The sequence below is a fragment of the Trematomus bernacchii genome, unplaced genomic scaffold, assembly GCF_902827165.1.
Source record: "Trematomus bernacchii unplaced genomic scaffold, fTreBer1.1, whole genome shotgun sequence".
NCBI lineage: Eukaryota > Metazoa > Chordata > Actinopteri > Perciformes > Nototheniidae > Trematomus > Trematomus bernacchii.
The window spans coordinates 1,875,535-1,898,481 of record NW_022987767.1 but is presented as its reverse complement, the minus strand read 5'-3'; the positions used below and the strand labels follow the sequence as shown (position 1 = coordinate 1,898,481).

General features: G+C 39.7%; 2 protein-coding genes across 3 annotated transcripts; one reads left to right on the top strand and one right to left on the bottom strand.

Annotated features, from left to right (window-relative positions):
* Positions 1 to 5,228: 5,228 nt before the first annotated feature.
* LOC117496713 (alpha-2,8-sialyltransferase 8F-like) lies at positions 5,229 to 10,211 on the bottom strand. Its single transcript, XM_034148450.1, has 7 exons — positions 9,936 to 10,211; positions 8,812 to 8,886; positions 8,451 to 8,525; positions 7,654 to 7,801; positions 6,482 to 6,594; positions 6,289 to 6,381; positions 5,229 to 6,211 (listed from the first exon to the last, which is right to left on the bottom strand). Exons 1-7 carry the CDS (start codon positions 10,034 to 10,036, stop codon positions 5,653 to 5,655), a joined length of 1,164 nt encoding a protein of 387 aa, XP_034004341.1. The 5' UTR covers positions 10,037 to 10,211; the 3' UTR covers positions 5,229 to 5,652.
* Positions 10,212 to 11,893: 1,682 nt separating this feature from the next.
* Positions 11,894 to 14,977, top strand: LOC117496702. Of its 2 annotated transcripts, XM_034148433.1 has the most exons (6): positions 11,894 to 11,923; positions 13,068 to 13,113; positions 13,346 to 13,437; positions 13,750 to 13,860; positions 13,976 to 14,252; positions 14,421 to 14,977. In XM_034148433.1, the coding sequence occupies exons 1-6, from the start codon at positions 11,913 to 11,915 to the stop codon at positions 14,631 to 14,633; spliced, it is 750 nt and encodes a 249-aa protein (XP_034004324.1). In that variant the 5' UTR covers positions 11,894 to 11,912; the 3' UTR covers positions 14,634 to 14,977. The 2 variants fall into 2 exon arrangements, with proteins under 2 accessions (XP_034004324.1, XP_034004325.1); XM_034148434.1 differs by lacking the exon at positions 11,894 to 11,923 and having other exon boundaries at positions 13,032 to 13,113; positions 13,752 to 13,860.
* The last annotated feature ends 7,970 nt before the right edge of the window (positions 14,978 to 22,947 follow it).

The following is a 22,947-nucleotide window of genomic DNA, read 5'->3' as shown; positions in this document are numbered from 1 at the left end:
CACTTGAATATGTGGGACCCGCTGATCAAAATCAGTCGGTTGTCGCAACGGCTTTCAGAATATTAAAATATATACTATATATATATATATATATATATATTTATATAAATGATAGTTAATCTTAATCTAATAATCCCATTGGCAGTTGTAACATTTTGGAGATGGCTACAAATATGTGTATACATGCTTTGCTTGTGGTTAGTGAAAAACTGACCTTTTTTACATTTTAGAACTTCAATTTAAGTTTTTTTATTGAGATTTGATTGAGAGAATTGTTTGTGAAGATATTCTTTATACTACATCAGGCATTGGTTACATTAGAATAACGTTCTCTTTTCTTGTTTATCAGGTTTCACAGAAGGATACATCTGACACAGAGCTTGAGCAGTGTACAATGGCGGTGTTTGGCATCAGGGAGGAGCACGATCCTCTCCTGCCACCACAGCACATCGGACTCATCGTTGAAGGTGTGGAAGTCTTCGGTGAGATGCCATCAGTTGCACATGCATGTGCCATGTTATTGGGCTTCATCTTTGCTCTAAACTTGAGCTATCCCAGGGAGCTCAAATACACCTTAGATGCACTGAAAAAAACGTTCATGGCGATTGAACCAAAGAAAATGACACGCAGAGTATGCAGTCTGAGTGTCAAGCTTTAAGTATTGGATACATGAAAGACTTTTGACTACAGCATGTTTTTTGTTCTAAAGCTTGTATTCAAATACAGTGTAATGCAAGGGTTATTTGTTTAATGTAAAGTTCAAGAGGATGCATAGTCAGCAAAAGAAAATAACTCCATTAATTTTATTTTTTTAAATGTTGGGAGTTTTTTGGGAGTTGTTTAATTATTATAAAACAGAATAGGTGATGCATATTTTAAAGACATCTCAATAAATGTTAAGGTCTTTTGAAGAGAATGTTCCTGTCTTTATTGATATGTGAACTGAGTGTAAAGAAGCGTTTTAAGTTTAAAAGTCAAAATTCTTTGATATAGTAGTAAATGTAATTTATTTACGGTAAAAATAAATGGATGTTCATTATAAAACGGTTTTGCTTTTAACTAAATAAATGATATTAATGTATAATTAAAAACGTTACTTTGATCTAATAATAAACATGAACTCAGTCCAAAAGGAGAAATAGGTATAACAAAGTAACACTGGGTAAACAATAAACCTATTCAACAGGTTGTTGGAACAAGACACGCTTACCTGTTGTCCACAATGACCCAGAGGGCAGATACCTTGTGAGAAGAATTTACTGTTACCTTGGCACTATCCACGCCTTTCACAGTGTTTGTAGAATTCAATTTTCTTTTTAATTTCTCTCCTATTTAATCAAATGCTATATCCGCATTGTCTACCACTCTTGTCTTTTATTCATGTCAGAAGTCTTTATCTTTCACCTCTACTACACAGTTACATTCAAATTGTCCCCACTAATATCTTTGCTACATATTGTTGTGGGATGAATCATGCTATCGAAGCAGAGATACACATGGTGTCATGTGAGAAACATATCATATATCATACCTGGGGAAAAACAAACAAAAAACAGTTAAAACAGGTTGTTGGAACAATACTGACATGCTTACCTGTTGTCCACAATGATCCAGTGGTCAGCAGGCTCCCCAAACAGAGGACAGTGATCATCAAAGAGATAGATAACTTCTCATGGTGTCGCTTCATCCCGATCTCTTTCTGCAAACACACTCGTCCCCTCACCTCCTGTCCACACACACCTTGTACCCAGATGTCAAACTTTGGACTCTGCTCTCTCCTCAGTTTGTAACCTATCTTCTGCCTCTTTTCTCAGGCAAGTCCTCTGTCTTCACTGCACTTTATCTGTGTCTTTCCCCTTCTATTTGCGTCGGGGTCAGATGGGTATAATAACTGATATCCTTGTTTGTTGAATTCCTACTTTAGTCTTCGCCATGTCTCTTTGGTCCACCCATTTTTAACACATGCAATACAATGAATCGTAAGGTGACAGTAAAGAGGCTTGTTAAGTTAACCCAGAGGAACAAATTGTCCAAGAGGCGCGTTCACACCGGAGTACTTTTCCCACAATAGTTAATCAGAACTACGATATATTTGCGTTCACACCAAAAAGCCCCAGGAACTAAAGTAGTTCAAATTAGTTCATCTGACCCGCTTTTCAGTCCCTGCTAGAGAGCAGGGACTGTCGTGGGAGAAAATAGTTCATACATCTGATTGGCTGTGCGGAATGCAAACCACGCCCGTTTGACTCTGAATTTTTTTTTGTAAGCGGCCATTGTATTTGCTCGCTTCGGCCAGCGCACCCGAAGAGATTACTTTTGTGAAAGCAGTTATTATAGCAACACTAAATAAATCATCGGAGCGGTGGAGTGATGAGGATGTGTCGGCGCTTCTGGCGATTTACTCGGAGGACGCGAAGCGCCGCATTCAGAAGCTTCTACTGAATGCAGTTTCCGTGGCTCAGCAAAGTTAGCAGACCTTGTTATCATAGGTCCAAGCTGGCTAACAACATCTAGCTAGCTAGCTATTCTCAGCCATGCCCGCTATGAACACGTTTTGACTTGTGAATAAGTGTGCAATGTTCTGTAATTTGCTTCACTAACTCATGGCACTAATCGTGTGTTTCAGGCGAGGTGTTTCTCTCTGGATTAGAAACTAGTTTTCCCCTCCGGGATAAAACGATAATATAACGTTAGCAATTAGCATGCTAGCTGGACATAATGCTACCTCTAACAATACATTGTAGTTGCTATAATTTCATCATTTGCAACATTCATTCTACATGTTAATGGTAAAAGCTTAAACAGTTGATTACCTGCATGCCACAAAGACTGATGTTCTAATATCTTTGCACATTTAAGTAGAAATGTAATTGAAATTCTATTTATTTTTCCTTTTTTTTATTGATTGTTATAATTGTACTCAGCCGTGTTATGTTAGATGTCAATCCACTTACACTGTAACTACTCTGGCCTTGAAAGAAGGTTACACATCTGATGTCCACTAATCCCTATAAAACAAAGTTCAAGCATACATTAAGCACAAAACAATAAATAAGGGCACTTTGATATTTATTTTTTATTTGATATTATTTGATCCTATCTTATCTTCTACTTTACACCTGCATTTTGTACACTGTCCCTGCCTGCACCATGTCCAATGTTGTCTCTGTTGACAAGCTACTAGGCGATTAAACTGATCTTGTATCTTGCTTATTTCACCTTAGGAAAGCGGGCACGGGATGACAGCTTCCTTGACACCATCATGGCGATGGACTGCCGTGCCATGATCAGCAAGGAGAATGAGGACCTGCATGCCAAGGAGATGCATGACGAACGGCTGCTGCATTCACACAAGGCCCAGGAATCGGACGACCAGCTGCTCATGGTGATGCAGCGCCATGCTGACTCGGCGGCGCGCCAGGTGGAGGTGGCGGCGCGCCAGGTGGAGCAACAAAATACTTTTCAGGCTGGGCTTCTGGAAGTGCAAAGCGAGCTGATTAAATCCAACAGGCCTTCAATAAAAAAATAAAGAAAAACTTGTCGTCGTTGATAAACTGTACAATGACTTGTTGGGAGGCGGGTGGTGCAGTGGTCTGGTGCGTTGGTGTTCGGATCAGGGGAGCACAGGTTCAAACCCCACTGCAGTCAGCATGTCGTTGTGTCCCTGGGCAAGAGACTTCACCCCAAATTGCCTACACCTGGGACAGTTAATTTTGTATTATTGTGATTATATATATGCCACTGTTATTAATACTGACACTTCACTTTGCACTAAGGTGTCTGCTGCTGAGCCTATCTATTGTTATTATATATATATATATGTTTTGATACTACTGACACTTTATTTGATATTGAAAATGTTAACTTCTATTTACATGCATACGACACACCTGGGACAGCGTGATGCTGTTATTGATATTGTCTTGAGTGTGCAATAAAAGAGAACCTACATGGCGATTAAACGGAGCCTGTATCTTACAGTTTTCATTACATTTCATGTAACTAAGCTTGCTTATTTCTACTCTGACACTTTATCTTTACAGTGACCTGTGTAGCATCCTATACATCACATGTAAGTGATTATTCTGATACCATCATGTTTCATCGGTTATAAACTGGCGAAGCTTTATTTATTGTGGCTTTCAAAAAGATAATTTCATTGTATTTCAAAATGGCGTGCAACACAAACACTATTTATTAATAGAAAGAGAAATGGTTAAGTTTGTTATTACCAGTGTTGTGAGTTCAATATCTTTTATTAATTATAGTAAGGGAACATCTTAGGAGTTAGTGTAGTGAGTTTCAGAGCAGTGTAATAATTATTTTATTATTTATACCTAAAACTAAATGTTTTTATGAACATGACATGGGGATTTGCTAACTTTTGATTTCCCCCATTTTACACGACACAAATGGAGGCCACTATGGGCCAACATGTAGGTTTCTGTAGGGTTCATGGCAGACGGATGCAGTTGCTCTCAGGAGGATATATAATAAAGGTGTGTTAGCTGCTGAGCCTATTTAGTGTGCATACGACACACCTGGCACAGTTTATTCATTTCACACGTAGTGTAGCGCGTGCATGTCGTCGTCCAATCCTTTTGTCAATCCTTCTTAACCGTCTTCGCTTCCGAATCAGCATTGCTATTGCATTTGACTGGTCGACGATCTGTATTTGTGTTTACTTAAATAACTCAGACGAAGCTCATGTCTGAGGTCGGAAGGTAAACAGACGCCTCATTTACAGCAAGTGGGCGCGGGAGGTTTTTCTTCTTCTTTTTCTCTCGGTTTTTTGGCGGATTGCAACTATAAGGTGCATACCGCCACCTACTGTACTCGCCGTGAAGTTGTTTGCGGCCTGCCAGTAAACCCAAAGCAGAAGAAGAAGAAGTGACGTCAGCGGTTCATTTGCCTAATCCACCCCCAGGAACTCATTTTGGTGTGAACGCGATCTGCTTTAGTTCATCAGAACTAAAAGAGCTCTCATGAACTAAAGTTCTCATGAACTACTGTGGGAAAAGTACTTGGTGTGAACACGCCTCTTTACACTTTTTTAGTTACTTTGAAGATTTAGATCAATTTGTGCACGAGATGGAAAGCTGACAGGCAGGTAGGCCATCCAGTTATTTTAGCCGGGCCGGCTCAGATGATTGGTCGTGCTTTTTACAGCGCCACGGCTTCCACAGATGACATTTTTGTATGTATTTATTGTCAAAGCATTTAATATATTCATTGCTATCGGGATGTTAAGAGCATTCCATGGAATATAACAAAAAGTGTTTCTGAAATGAATTACCTACCCCACCTTTAAGTACAATTTTGATGAACTTGAGTATTTCCATTTCATGCAACTTTATACTATTCCATCACAACATTTCAGAGTGAATATTACATATTTATGTATTTGTATCTAACTGAAATTCCTTTACATCTCACAATGTGTCAGTAAACACACATCTTTTCAAATATCGAAACCTTTCCATGACTGAAAGTTATATTTTGAATAACCATTTCCTTGCAATTTTGCTGGAAAAAGTAAAAGATGATTATGACTATTATTATGGCCAAAATGACAATACTAATGACTATTTATCAAAGTTGAGATCCTAATTATTTATCAAATGTATTAATTGGTGTAAGTGACAATATATCCTATGCACCTTCTGGTATAGCCCTCCAGGAAATGTCCCGATTCTTCAGATGCCCAGTCTCATCTGTCTCTGGACCTGAGAACTCATTTCTACCCGGTCGACAGTTCCCCAGGTGAAGCCTGAGCACACCTTGACTGTGCAGCTGCAACAACAGGTCAAACTCAGCAGGCATGGAGTGGACAGTCCATTTACCTTTTTTATCATCGTAATAGTGGTTTTTCACGGCATTGAGTTCAAATGGATGATTACTGAAGGGCCAGAAACCGTACAGATGCACGTTGGCACAGTGTTCCAGCGCTATGTTAACCATCACTAAGCCGGTGCTGAGTAGGCCTCTGGTTAGGCCTCTGGAGCGCCAGAAGAGGGCCAGACTCTGGAAGTAATCAGGGTTGAAGAACATGGGCTGAATGGGACTTTCAAAGTCCCTAATGCTGTATACTGCCCTCAGGCACACCGGAGTGGTGTGTGCATAGGTGAACGGGGAAAGAACCATCATGGATTTGCCGTAGCTATGTAGACTCTCCACAAATGGACGGCGTGGCCCCATTAGATCTCCAAACCTGAAAATAAAAAGATGTCAAGCAACAACACCAAGGGAACACTCTATTGGTGCAGTGAGACTCATTGATTTACTCACTCCTTCAGCATAATGCTTGGGTTGGCTGTCACAAGGTCAGTCTTGGTGCCCACATGTTTCTCATAGCCTTTTCCCAAAGAAGGTAGGTTGCATCTAGGCATAACAGACGAGTCAGAAATGATTATTTACAATTATTCTGTGGATTTATGTCGCAATCAGCCTTTCAGTCCTCTGATCTTGACAGCTTTCTCACCTGATAACAAACTGAGCCGAATCGATCATCTCTCCACAGCTGCTGTTTGTCAGAATCCCTGAGTTCCCAACAACAGCACACGTGTCCCATTTTTTCTTTGGAAATGGATTCTCCTGGAAATAAAACCAATGAAAAAATGTATTACAGAACAATAACATGCATATGATTATATCATGTTTGTGAATGAGCAAGAGCCCTACAACAGTATCAACATGTGTTGTGTGAGTATTTATTTAATGTACAATTGAGGTGTTTGAGTTGCGTTATTGAATTCCTACATTCTTTTACGATTTTAAACGTACTGAAACAGCGCACCATTCTCAAAAATGACTGACTATAGTGTATCTGAGATCAAAATCAGAGAGTTTGAAGCTGCGGTTTGAGCTAGGGCGCAGGTAGTAGGGGGGTTGGAAGTGTGCAAGGGGCCATTGGGCCCCCAACTTTACGCCCCTTGGCCGGATTTGGCGTCGCAGCTGATCTCACACAGGGAAATGTAGCCTCTGTATTGAAACCATCCCAGTATCAGGAGCAGTGGGCTGTATACTGGAACCTGAAACCTGAAACTTATACCTCATTCACACCAACGCAACTCTGGTTCAAGCTCCGTGCTAGAGCTTTTCAGGTTCAGAACCGGTTCTTCGGTTTAGCTCCGGCTCTTTTCACACCGTCCAGAGTCCGACTGGTGCTGCGTCATTGCGTCATCATTTGCGTCATGACGTAACCGTTTGCGTGCCTGCTTCATAAAGCCAAACCGGGCTAAAACCCCTCACAGCTCACACCGACAACAACAACAATGGCCGATTGTGTTGAAGCGCTACTCGTTTTGGTTTCGTCTAAACGAAATGGAAGAAATGGGACGACTTTACTACCAACTTTACAGTCGTTACATGCTACATTAAAAACTACAAACTGGATAAAATGCGGGCTTTTTGTTGTTGTTCAGGAGTTGTTTTTTTATAGAAAATCATAATTATGTGTGTGTGCGTGAGTGTGTGCGTGCATGTGTGTGTGTGTGTGTTTTTGAAAGGGTGGTCATCGATCGGTGGTCGTTTGTATCAACCAGTCACCATGTAACTAAACACATCATTTATAATCTCTGAGCCCTTTAAGGAACAATAAAGACAACAAGCAGAAGATGCTGTGATACTATCAATGAATGAAAAACTACATACCTTTATGAAGGTGCTGAAAATCTCTGGAGTCACCTTGAGGGTCTTCTTCTTCTTTTCCGCAGCGTACACAATATTTGATCCCACTGGAGTGTTGGCCTGGGTAATGATGGCCCTGTCAAATCCCTGGCACTGACTTCTCAGTTGAGAGCTGGGGTAACACATGGACTTTGTTAAAAACATCCAAGTCAGGAGTTTTGTTGAACAGAAAGCTAACACAGTTTGTACAGTATATAAAACGTATTTTCTTTCTTTTTATTCCATAATCATCCCAGTCCCTCTGTTTTACCAAACTCTCTAACTCATGCTACATTTCTTACGATTTTTGGCCACTTTTTCAATTACATAAGAAAGCCAATGGATTCAGTTGCAAATTGTTGAATGAAATCGCTTCTTTTACCTACTTTTAAGACCTACTCACTGAATAGTCCCAAACTGTGACAATGTTTAGCGTTTATACAATTGCTGACTGCAGGCCCGCCCTTCCCTACACGCAGATCACGCAGACTGCGTGGGGCCTCACCTCGCGGAGGGGGCCTCACCTCGCGGAGGGGGCCTCATCTTATTCGCAAATCCGGCGCAATTAAGCGCGCCACAGTTTAGCCGGCGCTCCACTAGCACCCCGGCCGCCCGTCGGCGGCGCTCTCGAAACAGAGGGCCTCATCACATAACTTTGCGTGGTTCCACAAGTTGGCTGACTGTATCTCTTCCCCTGAGAAACAGCACATCTTTGCCTGCATGGACTATTAATGCAATTCTGGCCAAAACCTTTTAAACAAAATGTAATCAAATACAATTACCTGAGGTTTCTGTAATTATCTTCTTGCTTCTTCCAAGTTTTTGAGTAGCGTTCTCTTACCTTTTCAATGAGCGCCCTGTCTCACACACACACACACACACACACACACACACACACACACACACACACACACACACACACACACACACACACACACACACACACACACACACACACACACACACACACACACACACACACACACACACACACACACACACACACACACACACACACACATACACACACACACACACACACACACACAGTCAGGTGTGTGACCCCTCGTGATAACTAGATCTGATGAAGGCATTAACAGAAAGGTCCCTTCAAGGAGAAGCATGGAAGGTGTTTGCTCTCACCTGCATCCTTTGCAAAGGTCAGAGGGCCAAGGGGGGATTTTCTTGGGTGAAGGTGGTCTACCTGGTACAAGATGGCTGTGCAGCAAACAAGAGAGAAATAGCACAGCACATTAAAATTATAATCACATATCTAAAATAAGAGCACTACCTTGCTTGATGCCAATGTATCTAAGAGATGCCACTGGGAGTCTTGCCTCACTGAACTGCAGATGTCAGCTGCTTTTGTCTTGGGTTAAGGGGCCTTTGAACACATCTTTAGGAAGACTTTTTTAAATTATGTTTAAGAGGGGCATCAGATATCAAAATGTGCCAATGTTTACAAATGCATATTTACCAAACTCTCAAAAGATATATAGCACCTACGAAGTTTTGTTAATGTTTAAATAATAATAATTTGTTAAGGTCTTTTCAGGAGAATATTCCTGTCTTTAATGATAGTATGTGAACTGAGTGTAATGAAGTGTTTTAAGTTTGAAAGTCAAAATTCTTCTTTGATATAGTAGTACATGTAATTAGTTTATGTTAAAAAAAAAAAAACGGTATTATATAGATTATAAAACGCTTTTGCTTTTAACTAAAGAAAATATATTAATGTATAATTAAAAATAAAATGTTGTTACTTTTAATGCTTTACTCAAATTAAAAACCTTACTTTGATCTAATAATAATAATGAGGTTAGACCAAAAGCAAAAATGAAGTTATAACACAGTAACACATGGTGTGTTGTTTTCAGAATGAATAATCGTATTACTTTTTGTGAATGTACATTTCTGTCCGACAGAATCAATATTTTTTACTTTCTGTACCTTTCATTTTAAAGTTCCACCAAATCATAAAAAAAGATTTGGGGTGAACTAAAAACAATTAGCTCTAACGAATTAGCAATAAATGTTTAAGTTGGTCCACAGTATAATTTTTCATTCAGTGATGAGCTATAATCAATGTTTATGTCTTAACGGCATTTTTACAGCTTCTTTAGCTTATAATCAGGCGTACATGTAATTTAAATGTAACTGATTGCCAGCATTGTCAAAATGCAACAGATTTCCCTGCTAGTATCTTTGCTCCTTAGTTTTGTGGGATGAATCATACTAGATTTTTGTACAAGTACTGACAGGCTTACCTGTTGTCCGAAATGATCCAGAAGGCAGTGGTCAGCAGGCCCCCCAAACAGAGGAGAGTGATCATCAAAGAGATAGATAACTTATCATGGTGTCGCTTCATCCCGATCTCTTTCTGCAAACACACTCGTCCCCTCACCTCCTGTCCACACACACCTTGTATCTAGATGTCAAACTTTGGACTCTGCTCCCTCCTCAGTTTGTAGCCTATCTTCTGCCTCTTTTCTCAGGCAAGTCCTCTGTCTTCACTGCACTTTATCTGTGTCTTTCCCCTTCTGTTTGCATCTGGGTCAGATAAGAACTGATTTCCTTGTTTGTTGAACTCCTACGATAGTCATGTTTGGTCCACCCATTTTTTATATGTCCCTCCCTCCTTCATCATTTTTTTTACTGGATACACATGATTGATTGATACATTTTATTTCGAACCAGTAAAATAAATAATTACAAAACAAAACAAATGTTGCAGTGCATAGTCATGTAAGAGAAATCAAAACAAAAAATGACATTTACAACAACAGTGTTACGTGCCGTAGTGTTTGTGCGTGTGTCTTTCTCTTTATCCCTCTGATTGTTCCCAGGTGCAGCCTCTCCCCAGGTGCTCCCAATCCCCAATCAGGGCCTCCATATAGGACCTGAGGAAGGCTGCAGTCACTCCCCTTTTTCCTCCTCTGGCTGCATGTGTACAACCTGTGTTTTGTCGATTGATAGGAGATGTGCTCCTGGATATCGGTACATTAGTTTACTGTGCAAGTTGGATGGTGAGCCTGTGTTCCTTTCTTGTCCATTAAAAGACCTGCTCGTGACTTCAGAGATCGGTTGCCTCTCTTTTTTCTCATGCCTGGTCATCTTTGTGTTTTGTTACTCCCCTTGGTACCCCTAGGTTGCGGTCGAATAGTCCATTTAGTTTAGGAACCTTCCTAACGGAGTGAAATGACCCGGAAGTCTCTCAGTGGCAGCCATGATAAGTGCCGTTCGAATTCTCTAAATGAAAGGAAAGGAGGTTTCAAACTTCCTTTATAACCTCCTTTAGCTTAGGAACCACTGGACCTCCCTAACCGAAAGGCCGTTCACGGAAACAACCGATTATGAACGAGAAATGATAGCATGAAAGTTACGGTGCTTATTAAGCATTTTAAAATGTATGTGGTAAGTTGCCAAAGTGCTTTGTTTTGAACGTTCATATATTATAATTTATAATCAAAAAGAGAAATATGAACGTTAGTTTTTACTGAAATGATCAAATAAAGTCAACATTTCACAGTCTTTACTGAGCTGTGTGGGGTTTGTTCAACTTTTAAAAGATGTTTGAATGGTGATATACACAGTGATAAATGTTAAGGACTAACGTTTATAATAAATACATTTGTATTGATTTTAAGATATTTTCATACAATCATACGTATTGGGATCATTTGTATTAATGTGGACCGGAGGGAGAGGGTGACGAGCATAAGTTTCACTTTCCTTTTTTATTTCAATTCCAACGTTGGTCATGAAGAATATGTTTCTCTGTTGTCCACGTTCATAAAGCATAATATATGGGCATAGATATGTCTCATAATTATTTGTGTGAACATAAAAATTATTTGTGTGTAAATATGTGATTTGGAAATGTAAAACACAATCCACAAATGCATTTAAAAGATTTGCAAACTCACAAATAAATTTGCAAATGTAAAACGGATCTGCAAATACGCTAAATATGTTCACAAATAAAAAAAAGATCTGTGAATATCTCTTTAACATTTACAACTTTCGATCAGGCATTTGTGAATCCATTTTGTATTTGTCGACCAAAAATGCGCTTGTGGATCTCAACTCTCTGCTCGTGGATCTCACATTTCTGCTTGTGGATCGTCTTTTTACACACACGGAATTTTGAGACAAACTTTCCTCTGGTCTCAGCTAAAATCTACTCGTGTAACTCGGTTATTTTCGGAAACCACGTGATGGCCTGCTGATGACGACATTTCCGCATGATTTCAAAGTAAGAGCATGATGGCTTGTTTAATGCTCTGTTTTTTTTATTATAATGAACAGCGAAACGTTAGATGCATTCTTTATCACCATCATCATCATCATGTTATGGTGATACAGTTAGTTTGTGTTAGTTTATTGGTTCAATACAGCATATATCGAGCACTTTCGTAGGCATTGATGTTGAAGTACAGGCTACGCCACTTCGGGTCCCGGGGGAGCAGCTGGCAGCGAAGCAGCCCAGAGGAAACTCTTTCTTCATTGTTTTTTGTGTATTCAGTCAAAGTTACAAAGCACTTCACATTTTATTAATCGGCCTAATTTTACCTTACCAGTGCAGTAATAAAGTAATCTGTAGAAAAGCACCGTATTTAGGTCAGCCTTCATAGTAAGGCTACATTAAATGTTATAATATTCATCGTGTCCTTTCTACTGTATATGCATATATTCCTGTCTATTGCTTTCATTTGTGTTTCATGTTATTATGTTTATACTTGTTTCCACACATTTCACAATTTGGGATGAATGAAGTATCTATCTATGATATCTATCTATCTATCTATCTATCTTTCTGTCTATCTGTATCTATCTGTCTATCATATCTGTCTATCATATCTGTCTATCATATCTGTCTATTTATCTGTCTGTCTGTCTGTCTGTCTGTCTGTCTGTCTGTCTGTCTGTCTATCTGTCTGTCTGTCTGTCTGTCTGTCTGTCTGTCTGTCTGTCTGTCTGTCCATCTATCTGTCTATCCATCTATGATATCCATCTGTCTGTCTGTCGAAATGGTGTCAACCATCAAGACAACAATGCCTAATTCTGGATACCGCTTGGTGAAAGGGGCTCTTCTCACACAAGGACACAGAGTACAGTGGGACCGGGTCAGGGCATCAATGCACCGTGTAGACACTCTTGGTGTTTTGTCAAGACTAACACGTTTGGGTTGTGTGGTAAGACGCACATATTCTGTACCGTGTCCCAAATATCTGGTGCACATAGATACCAACCATAAACTTATCCGGTAAGTTCGAAGTGAGTATTTATAGAAATTCAATGTTGTGTTTATTTGCCATTGCTATGGTCAGGATACGTTTTTGTAAGTAATATTGGGATTTATTTAAACATATGCTTCAATTGTTTTTTTCTTTTTACAGTTACAACATTGTCATTTTTGGAGGCATTGATGGCTTCTCCAGAAAGGTGTGTTACAATACTTAAAAATCTATACACACACACACACACACACACACACACACACACACACACACATTTATATACATATGAGAAATGCTAATGTTTTTATCCAGTTAACAGCAAATCCACACATTATGTACTACACCAAACCTCTCCGACTTCAATAATCTGACCGCTATTAGTATTCCTTTCAGCTTTAAAAATAAATAAATGAATTGATTGTGTCTCCCTGATATAGATCATGTACCTTGGAACATCAAATGACAACTGTTCTTCTACTACACTGGCATTCTTCAGAGAGTCTGTCCAACAGTTTGGATACCCACTCAGGTACAAATATATGTCTAAAGTGGAGGTGAGGTAACAGTAGCACCACCTGGTGGCAGAACCCTACATTTAAAGTGACAGATGGTGAACCAAATGCCGTAATCACACAGAACAGGTTACTGATTGAGGTTATGGGGAACTGTATGTCGTATTGTCGAATATATTCACCTAACCTGTTATCTTGATTAGTCAGCAATATTAATCTATCCTTCCTCTAACAAAATCAAATGGGTGGTTTTTGTAATACCTGCTTTTTAGAATCCTTTTTACATGAAATGATAACTTGTACATTTCATGAAGATTACTTTTCTTTAGAGTGAGAGCAGACCATGGTGTGGAGAATTGTGGGGTGGCGGAGCTCATGTTGACTGTGCGTGGGCCTAACAGTGGCAGCTTCATTTCAGGCAAAAGTGTGCACAATCAACGGTAGGGCATGTCTTTTGATTTTTGTATACATTGAAATATTTTTATATTTTTTTCCACATGCTGTGCTGAAAATGTTGAAATCTAAACCCCATTATTTAATTTTGTATAACACTAGCATTGAACGGTTGTGGAGAGATGTCTGGATGGCAGTCACCAGCATCTTCTACATTGTCCTGCACTCACTGGAGGATGAAGGGCATTTGGATCCCAGCAACAGTACCCATTTATTCTGTTGCCACTATGTGTTCCTGCCACGTCTTCAACACAGCCTGAAAGTGTTCCGTGATGGCTGGGACAACCATCCTTTAAGGACTGAGCAGAACATGACTCCAAATCAGATGTGGGCAATGGGAGAACTGCATAGTCCCATTCATGATCCTGATGATGTTGAGGTAATAACATCATAATTTGTATGGGATATGTGCATGGAGGAATAAATGCATAGGAATGTAGTGATACTTCTTTATTCTTCACAATATACAATACAATTATAACGGTACATAACAGCGGAAGAAAAGTATACATATTTTTTAAAAACTGTTTTGTTTTTTGTGACACAGAGATTACAGATCCCCTACATTGACTGGGAGGCCAGTGGTCATCTGCGTGAGGAACACTCAGGAATAGTTGTTCCTGTCACCCGGAGTCCTCTGAGTGATCAACAGATGGAACACCTTAATGCTAATATTGACCCAATGTTACCATCAGATTCCTTTGGAAAGGACATCTACTTGAACACATTACGGTTGGTTCTCTTTACAACTGGAAATTAAGAGCAATGGATCCATGGACTACCAGTAGCAGACAAAGTATTCAGATACTTGACTTAAGTAAAAGTCTTGCCTTTATAGTCACTTAAGTAAAGGTATGTAAGTACTATGAGCAAAATGGACTTACATTTGAAGTACTCATTATGCTTTTAAAGGTTCTCTGTATGTGTTTTGATTAGCTGCATTAATGTGTATGTGTCATTTCACTAATGTAGATGTTTATGGTTAATATTGACGAAACTTTGTAGTGCTTTTTATACTGTTGGCTAGTTTAAAGGTGGGGTAGGTAAGTTTGAGAAACCGGCTCGAGATACACTTTTTGTTATATTCCATGGAATGCTCTTAACATCCCGATAGCAATGAATATCTTAAGTGCTTTGACAAAAAATCCATAAAGAAATGTCATCTGTGGAAGCCGTAGTACTGTAAAAAGCACGACCAATCATTTTAGCCGGCCCGGCTAAAATAACTGGATGGCCTACCTGCCTGTCAGCCTTCCATCTGTGCACAAACTTATCTCATGCCCTCATTGGTCATGTGCGCGTTTGTGTGTGTTGGAGGAGGGGCTCTGTAACGCAGCCTACACACGGCGGCGTGCGTTGCCGCTTGGCGGTGGGCGTGTCTTGAGCTTGGGGAGTTTACGCGAGCAACGCGACCAACAACCAATCACATGAATCTCCCGTGTCTCTCCCCAAGGGCTGGAAAATTGAAGAAGTGACCAGAAAGTCGGGTTTGTCAGCTGGAAAAAGCGATGTCTATTATTTTAGGTACTAAACGAACGGGGGCTTGCAAAACTTTTAGCTGCTGCAGGACACAAGAGTTTGCGGAAACAAACTACTTTTGCAGCGAGCACCGCGAGAAAAGCTACGCTTTGCTCCCAGAATGCAGTTCGGCGAATCGTGACGTCACCCCATTCAAAGTGAATGGGCAGAAGCGTTGAAGCGTCAACGCACGCCGCCGTGTGTAGGGGCCGTAAGGAAGTGGCAGATTTTCTCCGGTTGTCTATTTTCAAATTCTCCGCACTCGAGCTGGTTTCTCCAAAATGACCTACCCCACCTTTAATGTATACCAATGCATTATATTCTCATAAGTGATTATCTACGTTTCTCAGAGAAACAGCCCTGTTTCCAGCATTGTGACTATGTATTTGCAAAGGATGATACAAGCAAAACAATCTAATCATAAAATTAAATAAAGTTGTTGCATAAATGAAGTGAGAATAATTCCCTCTTAATCCATAAAATGGAAATACTAATAAGTAAAGTAAGTTTACTTGACTACAGTCCAGTCCTGTATCCTACATAATAAAATATGACAATCATGAATGTCTTTCTTTTTATGAAATCAGTATCCCACATTTGTTTTAAACACTTGCAAATTATATATGCTAGAAACCAATATTATAGGATTGATATAATATTTACAATGTAAAGTCCTGTACTCTGCAGGTGCTGGTAAAGAGCAATACAATGACAACCTTTCCAAACAAAACAACTAGTAGGTAGGTAGGTAAGTAGGTAGGCAGGCAGATAGGTAGGTAGGTAGACAGACAGACAGACAGACAGATAGATGGATAGATAGATAGATAGATAGATAGACAGACAGACAGATAGATAGATAGATATAGACAGACAGACAGACAGACAGACAGACAGATAGATGGATAGATAGATAGATAGACAGACAGACAGATAGATAGATAGATATAGACAGACAGACAGACAGATAGATAGATAGATAGATAGATAGATAGATAGATAGATAGATATAGACAGACAGACAGACAGACAGACAGACAGATAAATAGATGGATATCATAGATGGATATCATAGATAGATAGATAGACAGATAGATAGATGGATATCATAGATGGATAGATAGATAGATAGACAGATAGATATAGACAGAAAGACAGACAGACAGACAGACAGGCAGATAAATAGATGGATATCATAGATGTATATCACAGATAGATAGATAGATAGATAGATAGATAGATAAACAGACAGACAGACAGATAGATAGATAGATAGATAGATAGATAGATAGATAGATAGATATCATAGATAGATACTTCATTCATCCCAAATTGTGAAATATGTGGAAACAAGTATAAACATAATAACATGAAACACAAATGAAAGCAATAGACAGGAATATATGCATAGGCTATACAGTAGAAAGGACACGATGAATATTATAACATTTAATGTAGCCTTACTATGAAGGCTGACCTAAATACGGTGCCTTTCTACAGATTACTTTATTACTGCACTGGTAAGGTAAAATTAGGCCGATTAATAAAATGTGAAGTGCTTTGTAACTTTGACTGAATACACAAAAAACAATGAAGAAAGAGTTTCCTCTGGGCTGCTTCGCTGCCAGCTGCTCCCCCGGGACCCGAAGTGGCGTAGCCTGTACTTCAACATCAATGCCTACGAAAGTGTTCGATATATGCTGTATTGAACCAATAAACTAACACAAACTAACTGTATCACCATAACATGATGATGATGATGGTGATAAAGAATGCATCTAACGTTTCGCTGTTCATTATAATAAAAAAAACAGAGCATTAAACAAGCCATCATGCTCTTACTTTGAAATCATGCGGAAATGTCGTCATCAGCAGGCCATCACGTGGTTTCCGAAAATAACCGAGTTACACGAGTAGATTTTAGCTGAGACCAGAGGAAAGTTTGTCTCAAAATTCTGTGTGTGTAAAAAGACGATCCACAAGCAGAAATGTGAGATCCACGAGCAGAGAGTTGAGATCCACAAGCGCATTTTTGGTCGACAAATACAAAATGGATTCACAAATGCCTGATCGAAAGTTGTAAATGTTAAAGAGATATTCACAGATCTTTTTTTTAATTTGTGAACATATTTAGCGTATTTGCAGATCCGTTTTACATTTGCAAATTTATTTGTGAGTTTGCAAATCTTTTAAATGCATTTGTGGATTGTGTTTTACATTTCCAAATCACATATTTACACACAAATAATTTTTATGTTCACACAAATAATTATGAGACATATCTATGCCCATAATAAAACAACAGCATCAGAGCACGGTGCAGAGTCTCTAGATGAGTTTACAGTAGTCCCTCGTTCTTATTAAACATCCATGTTGTAGTCCGCTGTATAGAAAACTGTAGTTTCCATAGTTTCCCCACAGCAGCAGACGCACATTCATGACGTCCGCTGGCGCATCATAAACAAGTCGGATAGTGAGAGTGCAGTCGGATTCTCTAAAGTACCGCAGTCTCTTCTCCTAAATCCTTTTGAATTCTCCTATCCACTATCCCTTAACCCCGTGACGTTTCATTCAGAGGTCAAGGAATAGACGATAGGGTTAGAACTTAGGAGCTGATTTTTGGACTATTCGACCGCAACCCTAGATTTGGAGAGAACGTAACAACAGCATTAGCAACATAAACAGTCCCACATCTAGTGTTCGAAAAGGAGTGAGAAGAAGTATAACTTATTTAATCTCACCCCCTTGTCCCTAAATTATTTATTTATAATAAGGTATTCAATGACATCCACTTAAACACAGACAGTGGCAGAACTTCAGTGTTAGTATTATTAGATCTCAGTGCTGCGTTTGACATTGTGGACCACAACATATTACTAGACCGACTGGAAAACCAGGTGGGACTTTCATCAACAGTTCTAAATTGGTTTGAATCCTACTTAAAGGACCGAAACAACTTTGTTTCTATAGGTAAATACAAATCTGAGTTGACAAATATGACATGTGGGGTTCCTCAAGGCTCCATCTTGGGGCCTCTTCTCTTTAACATCTACATGCTACCACTGGCTCAGATAATGAAAAACAACAAAATAAGTTACCATAGCTATCCGGATGACACACAAATGTACATAACAATTTCACCAGGAGACTATTCTCGAATTAAAACACTGAGTAAGTGCATTGAACAAATCAATGACTGGATGTGTCAGAACTTTCTCCAACTAAACAAAGACAAAACTGAGGTAATGGTTTTTGGAGCCAAGGCAGAACGTATAAAAGTTAGCGCTGAGCTTCAGTCTGCAATGTTCAAAACAACAGATGAAGCCAGAAATCTAGGTGTAGTCATGGACTCTGACCTGAGTTTTAACAGTCACATTAAAACAATTACTAAATCAGCCTACTATCACCTAAAGAACATATCTAGGATTAAAAGACTAATGTCACAGCAGGTTTGGAAAAACTTGTCCATGCTTTTATCTTCAGTAGACTGGACTACTGCAATGGTGTCTTTACAGGTCTCACTAAAAAATCTATTAGAAAGCTGCAGCTGATTCAGAACGCCGCTGCTCGAGTCCTCACTGACACTAAGAAAGTGGATCACATCACTCCAGTTCTGAAGTCTTTACACTGGCTTCCTGTGTGTCAAAGAATAGATTTCAAAATACTGCTGCTGGTTTATAAAGCACTGAATGGTTTAGGCCCTAAATACATTTCTGATTTTAATTTCAGATTTTTTATTCATGTATTTTTTATTCATGTATTTTTTATTCATGTATTTTTTATTCATGTATTTTTTCTTTTAATGTTTCCTTTATTATCTTTTCTTTTTAATGACTGTTTTTAAATGTCTTTGTCTGAATGTCTTTCATTTTTGTAAAGCACCTTGAATTGCCTTGTGTTGAAAGGTGCTATATAAATAAACTTGCCTTGCCTTGCCTTGCCTAATCTATAATCTGCAATAAATTAAGTTAACCCAGAGGAACAAATTGTCCTTTGTACCTTTATTGTCATATGCACACTAGCTACAGTGTAGATATAGCAATGAAAATCTTAAGTCCCATGCAGGCTTCTCCAACAATGCAACATGAATATAGGAAAATGATCCAGAGGGCAGTAGTTGGAAGTTCCTGGGGCCTCATTTATAACGCCTTGCGTAGGATTCACGTGGGAAGGTTGCTTAGTACAAAGCAAAAAAATAGGTACAGAACATTTCCGACATTTTCCGATTCACAAAACATTGCGTACCGGCGAGCGAAGTGCGTACGGCACTTCCTACGCCTGTTTCCCTTTATAAATCACAATCGACTCGAAATGCAGCGCAGCTTTTGCGGGCTTCACGTAACGCCCATATTTGCCTATAAATAGTCAAAGAAACGCCCATTCATTCATTCATTTTGACTGACTGCATGAAGAAGATCGCAGGAAATGACAACAACAGCTAAAAAAGACATCTCACACCGTGTCAGATTTTGGTTATTTTGGGGAGGTCGAGATAAATCATATTGTTTGGTGGATGCAGTTTGAACCAGAGTAGCAGCATGGAGGTCTGATCGTCACCAAAATAAATAAATAAGTGGTCCGAAAAAAGTTAATGACAAAAAAAATACACATAACCTAACCTTCCTCAGGCAGTGTGTTTGTACCGGGGACAGGAGACCCCCCCTTTATGAGAAACTGTAAGAAATGATGGGGGAATCCCTCCGGAGTGGAGTCATGACGACTGGATCTGAATTATTTTTTTGTATTAGGTGGTTTGTGTTCCAGCTTTCGATCAGCAACTATATATCCGTAATCCACCAGTTAATAAACAAGAATAGAGTTTAAAAGGGGAGTGATTTGTAAAATATCCATAAAGAAAAAGAAAATCTGTTTACAGTTCTGTTTCATATGGGTGTTGAGAGATGTATCCATAGATCTCTTAATTTTGCTCTCAAAGTGCACCAGATTGATGCATTTAACTTCAATATTAAAAAAAAATAATCTTCCCGGGGGAACATGCCCCCGGACCCCCCGAGAGGATGTTATGTCCACCCCCCACTTAAATCATTTTCAAATGGATATGAAACTAAATACATTTGCACACATCTTGTGTCCATATCTTTCTGTTTTGGTGATCATGCCACAACTGTGCACGTGCATGCATGCACGAGTCATAGTGAGTGTCTGTATTTTGGGGGGGGGCGCCATCTAAAATCTTTCCTGGGCAGCAAATTGCTCAGGGCCGGCCCTGGCTGAGAGGCTAAAATGTGCTCTTTGCTGTGACGCGTTCCATATAAGAGTCCGAAGTCATTTATAGTCCATAGTGTTTAATAAAACGCAAACAAACAATGTACAACTCCCGACCTGACGGTCAACAGAAAGTATCAGAGCAAATTCACCCTCTTCCTACATCATATCCTCCCAAACCAGCATCCAACAGGTGACCTAAATAACAATAAACCACACCCACGTGACCATTGCTGGAAGTGATAAACAATAAGAATTAAACGCGATGAAAACAGAAATGAAGATAATAATACAAATAATAAGTAATGGCAAAACAAGCATTTTGGCTCCTACAGATATCTTTCTACTCTTGATATGCATATTTTACTGTTTGTTTTACCAGGCTACGAGTGTGTGTGTGTGCTCAGGCTGAGTTCAGGCTGAGTTTTGCTGTGTCTCGCTGTCTCGCAGACCCCACGCAGCAACCAGGAAACGACACCAGTAATCCAGCTCACACTGTCCGCTCCTCGAGTCTCAAAGGGCGCAGCAGCGAGCCCCGCAACGTCCCGCCAACACGGCACCCAGACCCCACGCAGCATTCTCATCTGTTTGTCATTACTGGTGTCATTTTCTGGTTGCTAACGCCATTGTAACACATAATCACTGATGTTCCGCTGTAACGGTGGTGGACTCATCAGAACATAGTGGGCGAGCTGACCAATCAGAGCACAGTGGGCTCATAGGGAGGGGGGGAAGGAGCTCCAACAAGCCGTTTAGGACAGAGAGTGAATACACATACTATACAGAGATGCTGTATGAGAAACCAATGTGATTTTGGAACATTGCACAATCTAAATCTATTCTAGTAGACCTCAACAATGGAATTATGATCAGTAGAAATGGCCATGTCATGGGACCTTTTATACATCATTTTTCGAAGTACAGACTTTTGCATTTAAAAAAAATTAATTTTCTTAATTTTGGCCATTATTCTTAATGGCTATTTTGTAATTGTTGAAGATTGAGATACTGTTGATGTGCTGCCCTAACCTCTGAGCCACTACATAATCTACCTGGTTACTGAGGCATGACCATTTAATTTGTTTTCCCTCGGAGGCCCTTTACCGATGGATACAAAATCTCTCAAACTCACAAAGATAATAAAGGAAAGGAAAACATAAAACGTCCTTTGTTTGTGTGTCTTTCTTAAAGCAGCAAACAGAAAAGCTTTGTAGATGACAAAGGGGCCAAAACACAAACTACGTCCCCTTTTTTTAACTGTATTTTTTGTAATTGTTATTTTTAATAACGGGAGGCGTTGGTGTTTGGATCAGGGGAGAACAGGTTCAAACCCGACTGCAGTCAGCATGTCGTTGTGTCCCTGGGCAAGACACTTCACCCCACAGGGATTGCCCACAGTATTGAGTATGTAAGTCACTTTGGATAAAAGCGTCTAACAAGTAACATGTAATAATAATTTGTATTTTGTACAATATATTTTTAAAAGATATTTGGTAACGTTTTTTTTGTTGTGTTTGTTAATTTTTTATTATGCATTATTTTTGTCATTACATTTTTTCCCCATAATTATTATTTGAAAAAATCTTTAAAATAAATTATTTAATACATTGTTTCTCTCTGTTTTCTTCTTTTATTGTTATTTAAAAAAAAATTGTAATCTATTGTATACAAAAATGATATTCTAATAAAAGAAAAGGTTTTTTTTGAAGGTGGTGAGGTCAGTGCAGTCTCTGATGGGTTATGGGAGTGAGTTCCAGAGAGAGGGGGCAGCGACGGAGAAGGCTCTGTCCCCCCAGGTCCGGTGATTGATGCGGGTGGGGATGGATAGGAGGTTGGCATCTGATGAGCGAAGGCAGCGGGAAGGGGTGTGGGTGGTGCAGCAGGTCTGTGAGGTAGGGGGGAGCCTGGTTGTTGAGGGCTTTGTGAGTAATCAGGAGGACTTTGAAGTCGATTCTTTGACGGACGGGGAGCCAGTGGAGGTTCTGGAGGACGGGAGTGATGTGGTCTCGGGAGCGGGTGTGGGTGAGGAGGCGGGCAGCAGAGTTCTGGATATGTTGGAGTTTATTGAGGAGGTTGGATGGTATGCCGTAGTAGAGGATGCTATAGTCGAGTTGTGATGTGATTAATGCATGAATCAGGGTATCAGCAGCAGAGGAGGAGAGTGATGTGCGGAGACGGGCAATGTTTTAGAGGTGGAAAAAGGCAGTCCTGGTGATGTGATTGATGTGATTGATGTGGTGATTGAATTTGAGCTGACTGTCGAAGATGACTCCGAGGTTGCGGATGTGAGGAGGGGGGGGGATAGAGTATTGCTGTCAATGGTGAAGTTGACA

Excerpts from the sequence above, each read along its gene's own strand:
- LOC117496713 (XM_034148450.1), bottom strand. The coding sequence starts at position 10,036 with ATGAAGCGACACCATGATAAGTTATCTATCTCTTTGATGATCACTCTC. Across the intron at positions 8,887-9,935 it reads TGGATCATTTCGGACAACAG|CCATCTTGTACCAGGTAGAC; the intron begins GTAAGCCTGTCA and ends TTTGCTGCACAG. Across the intron at positions 6,212-6,288 it reads CCAAGCATTATGCTGAAGGA|GTTTGGAGATCTAATGGGGC; the intron begins GTGAGTAAATCA and ends TTTTATTTTCAG.
- LOC117496702 (XM_034148433.1), top strand. Across the intron at positions 13,438-13,749 it reads CAGTTTGGATACCCACTCAG|AGTGAGAGCAGACCATGGTG; the intron begins GTACAAATATAT and ends ACTTTTCTTTAG. Across the intron at positions 13,861-13,975 it reads AAAAGTGTGCACAATCAACG|CATTGAACGGTTGTGGAGAG; the intron begins GTAGGGCATGTC and ends GTATAACACTAG.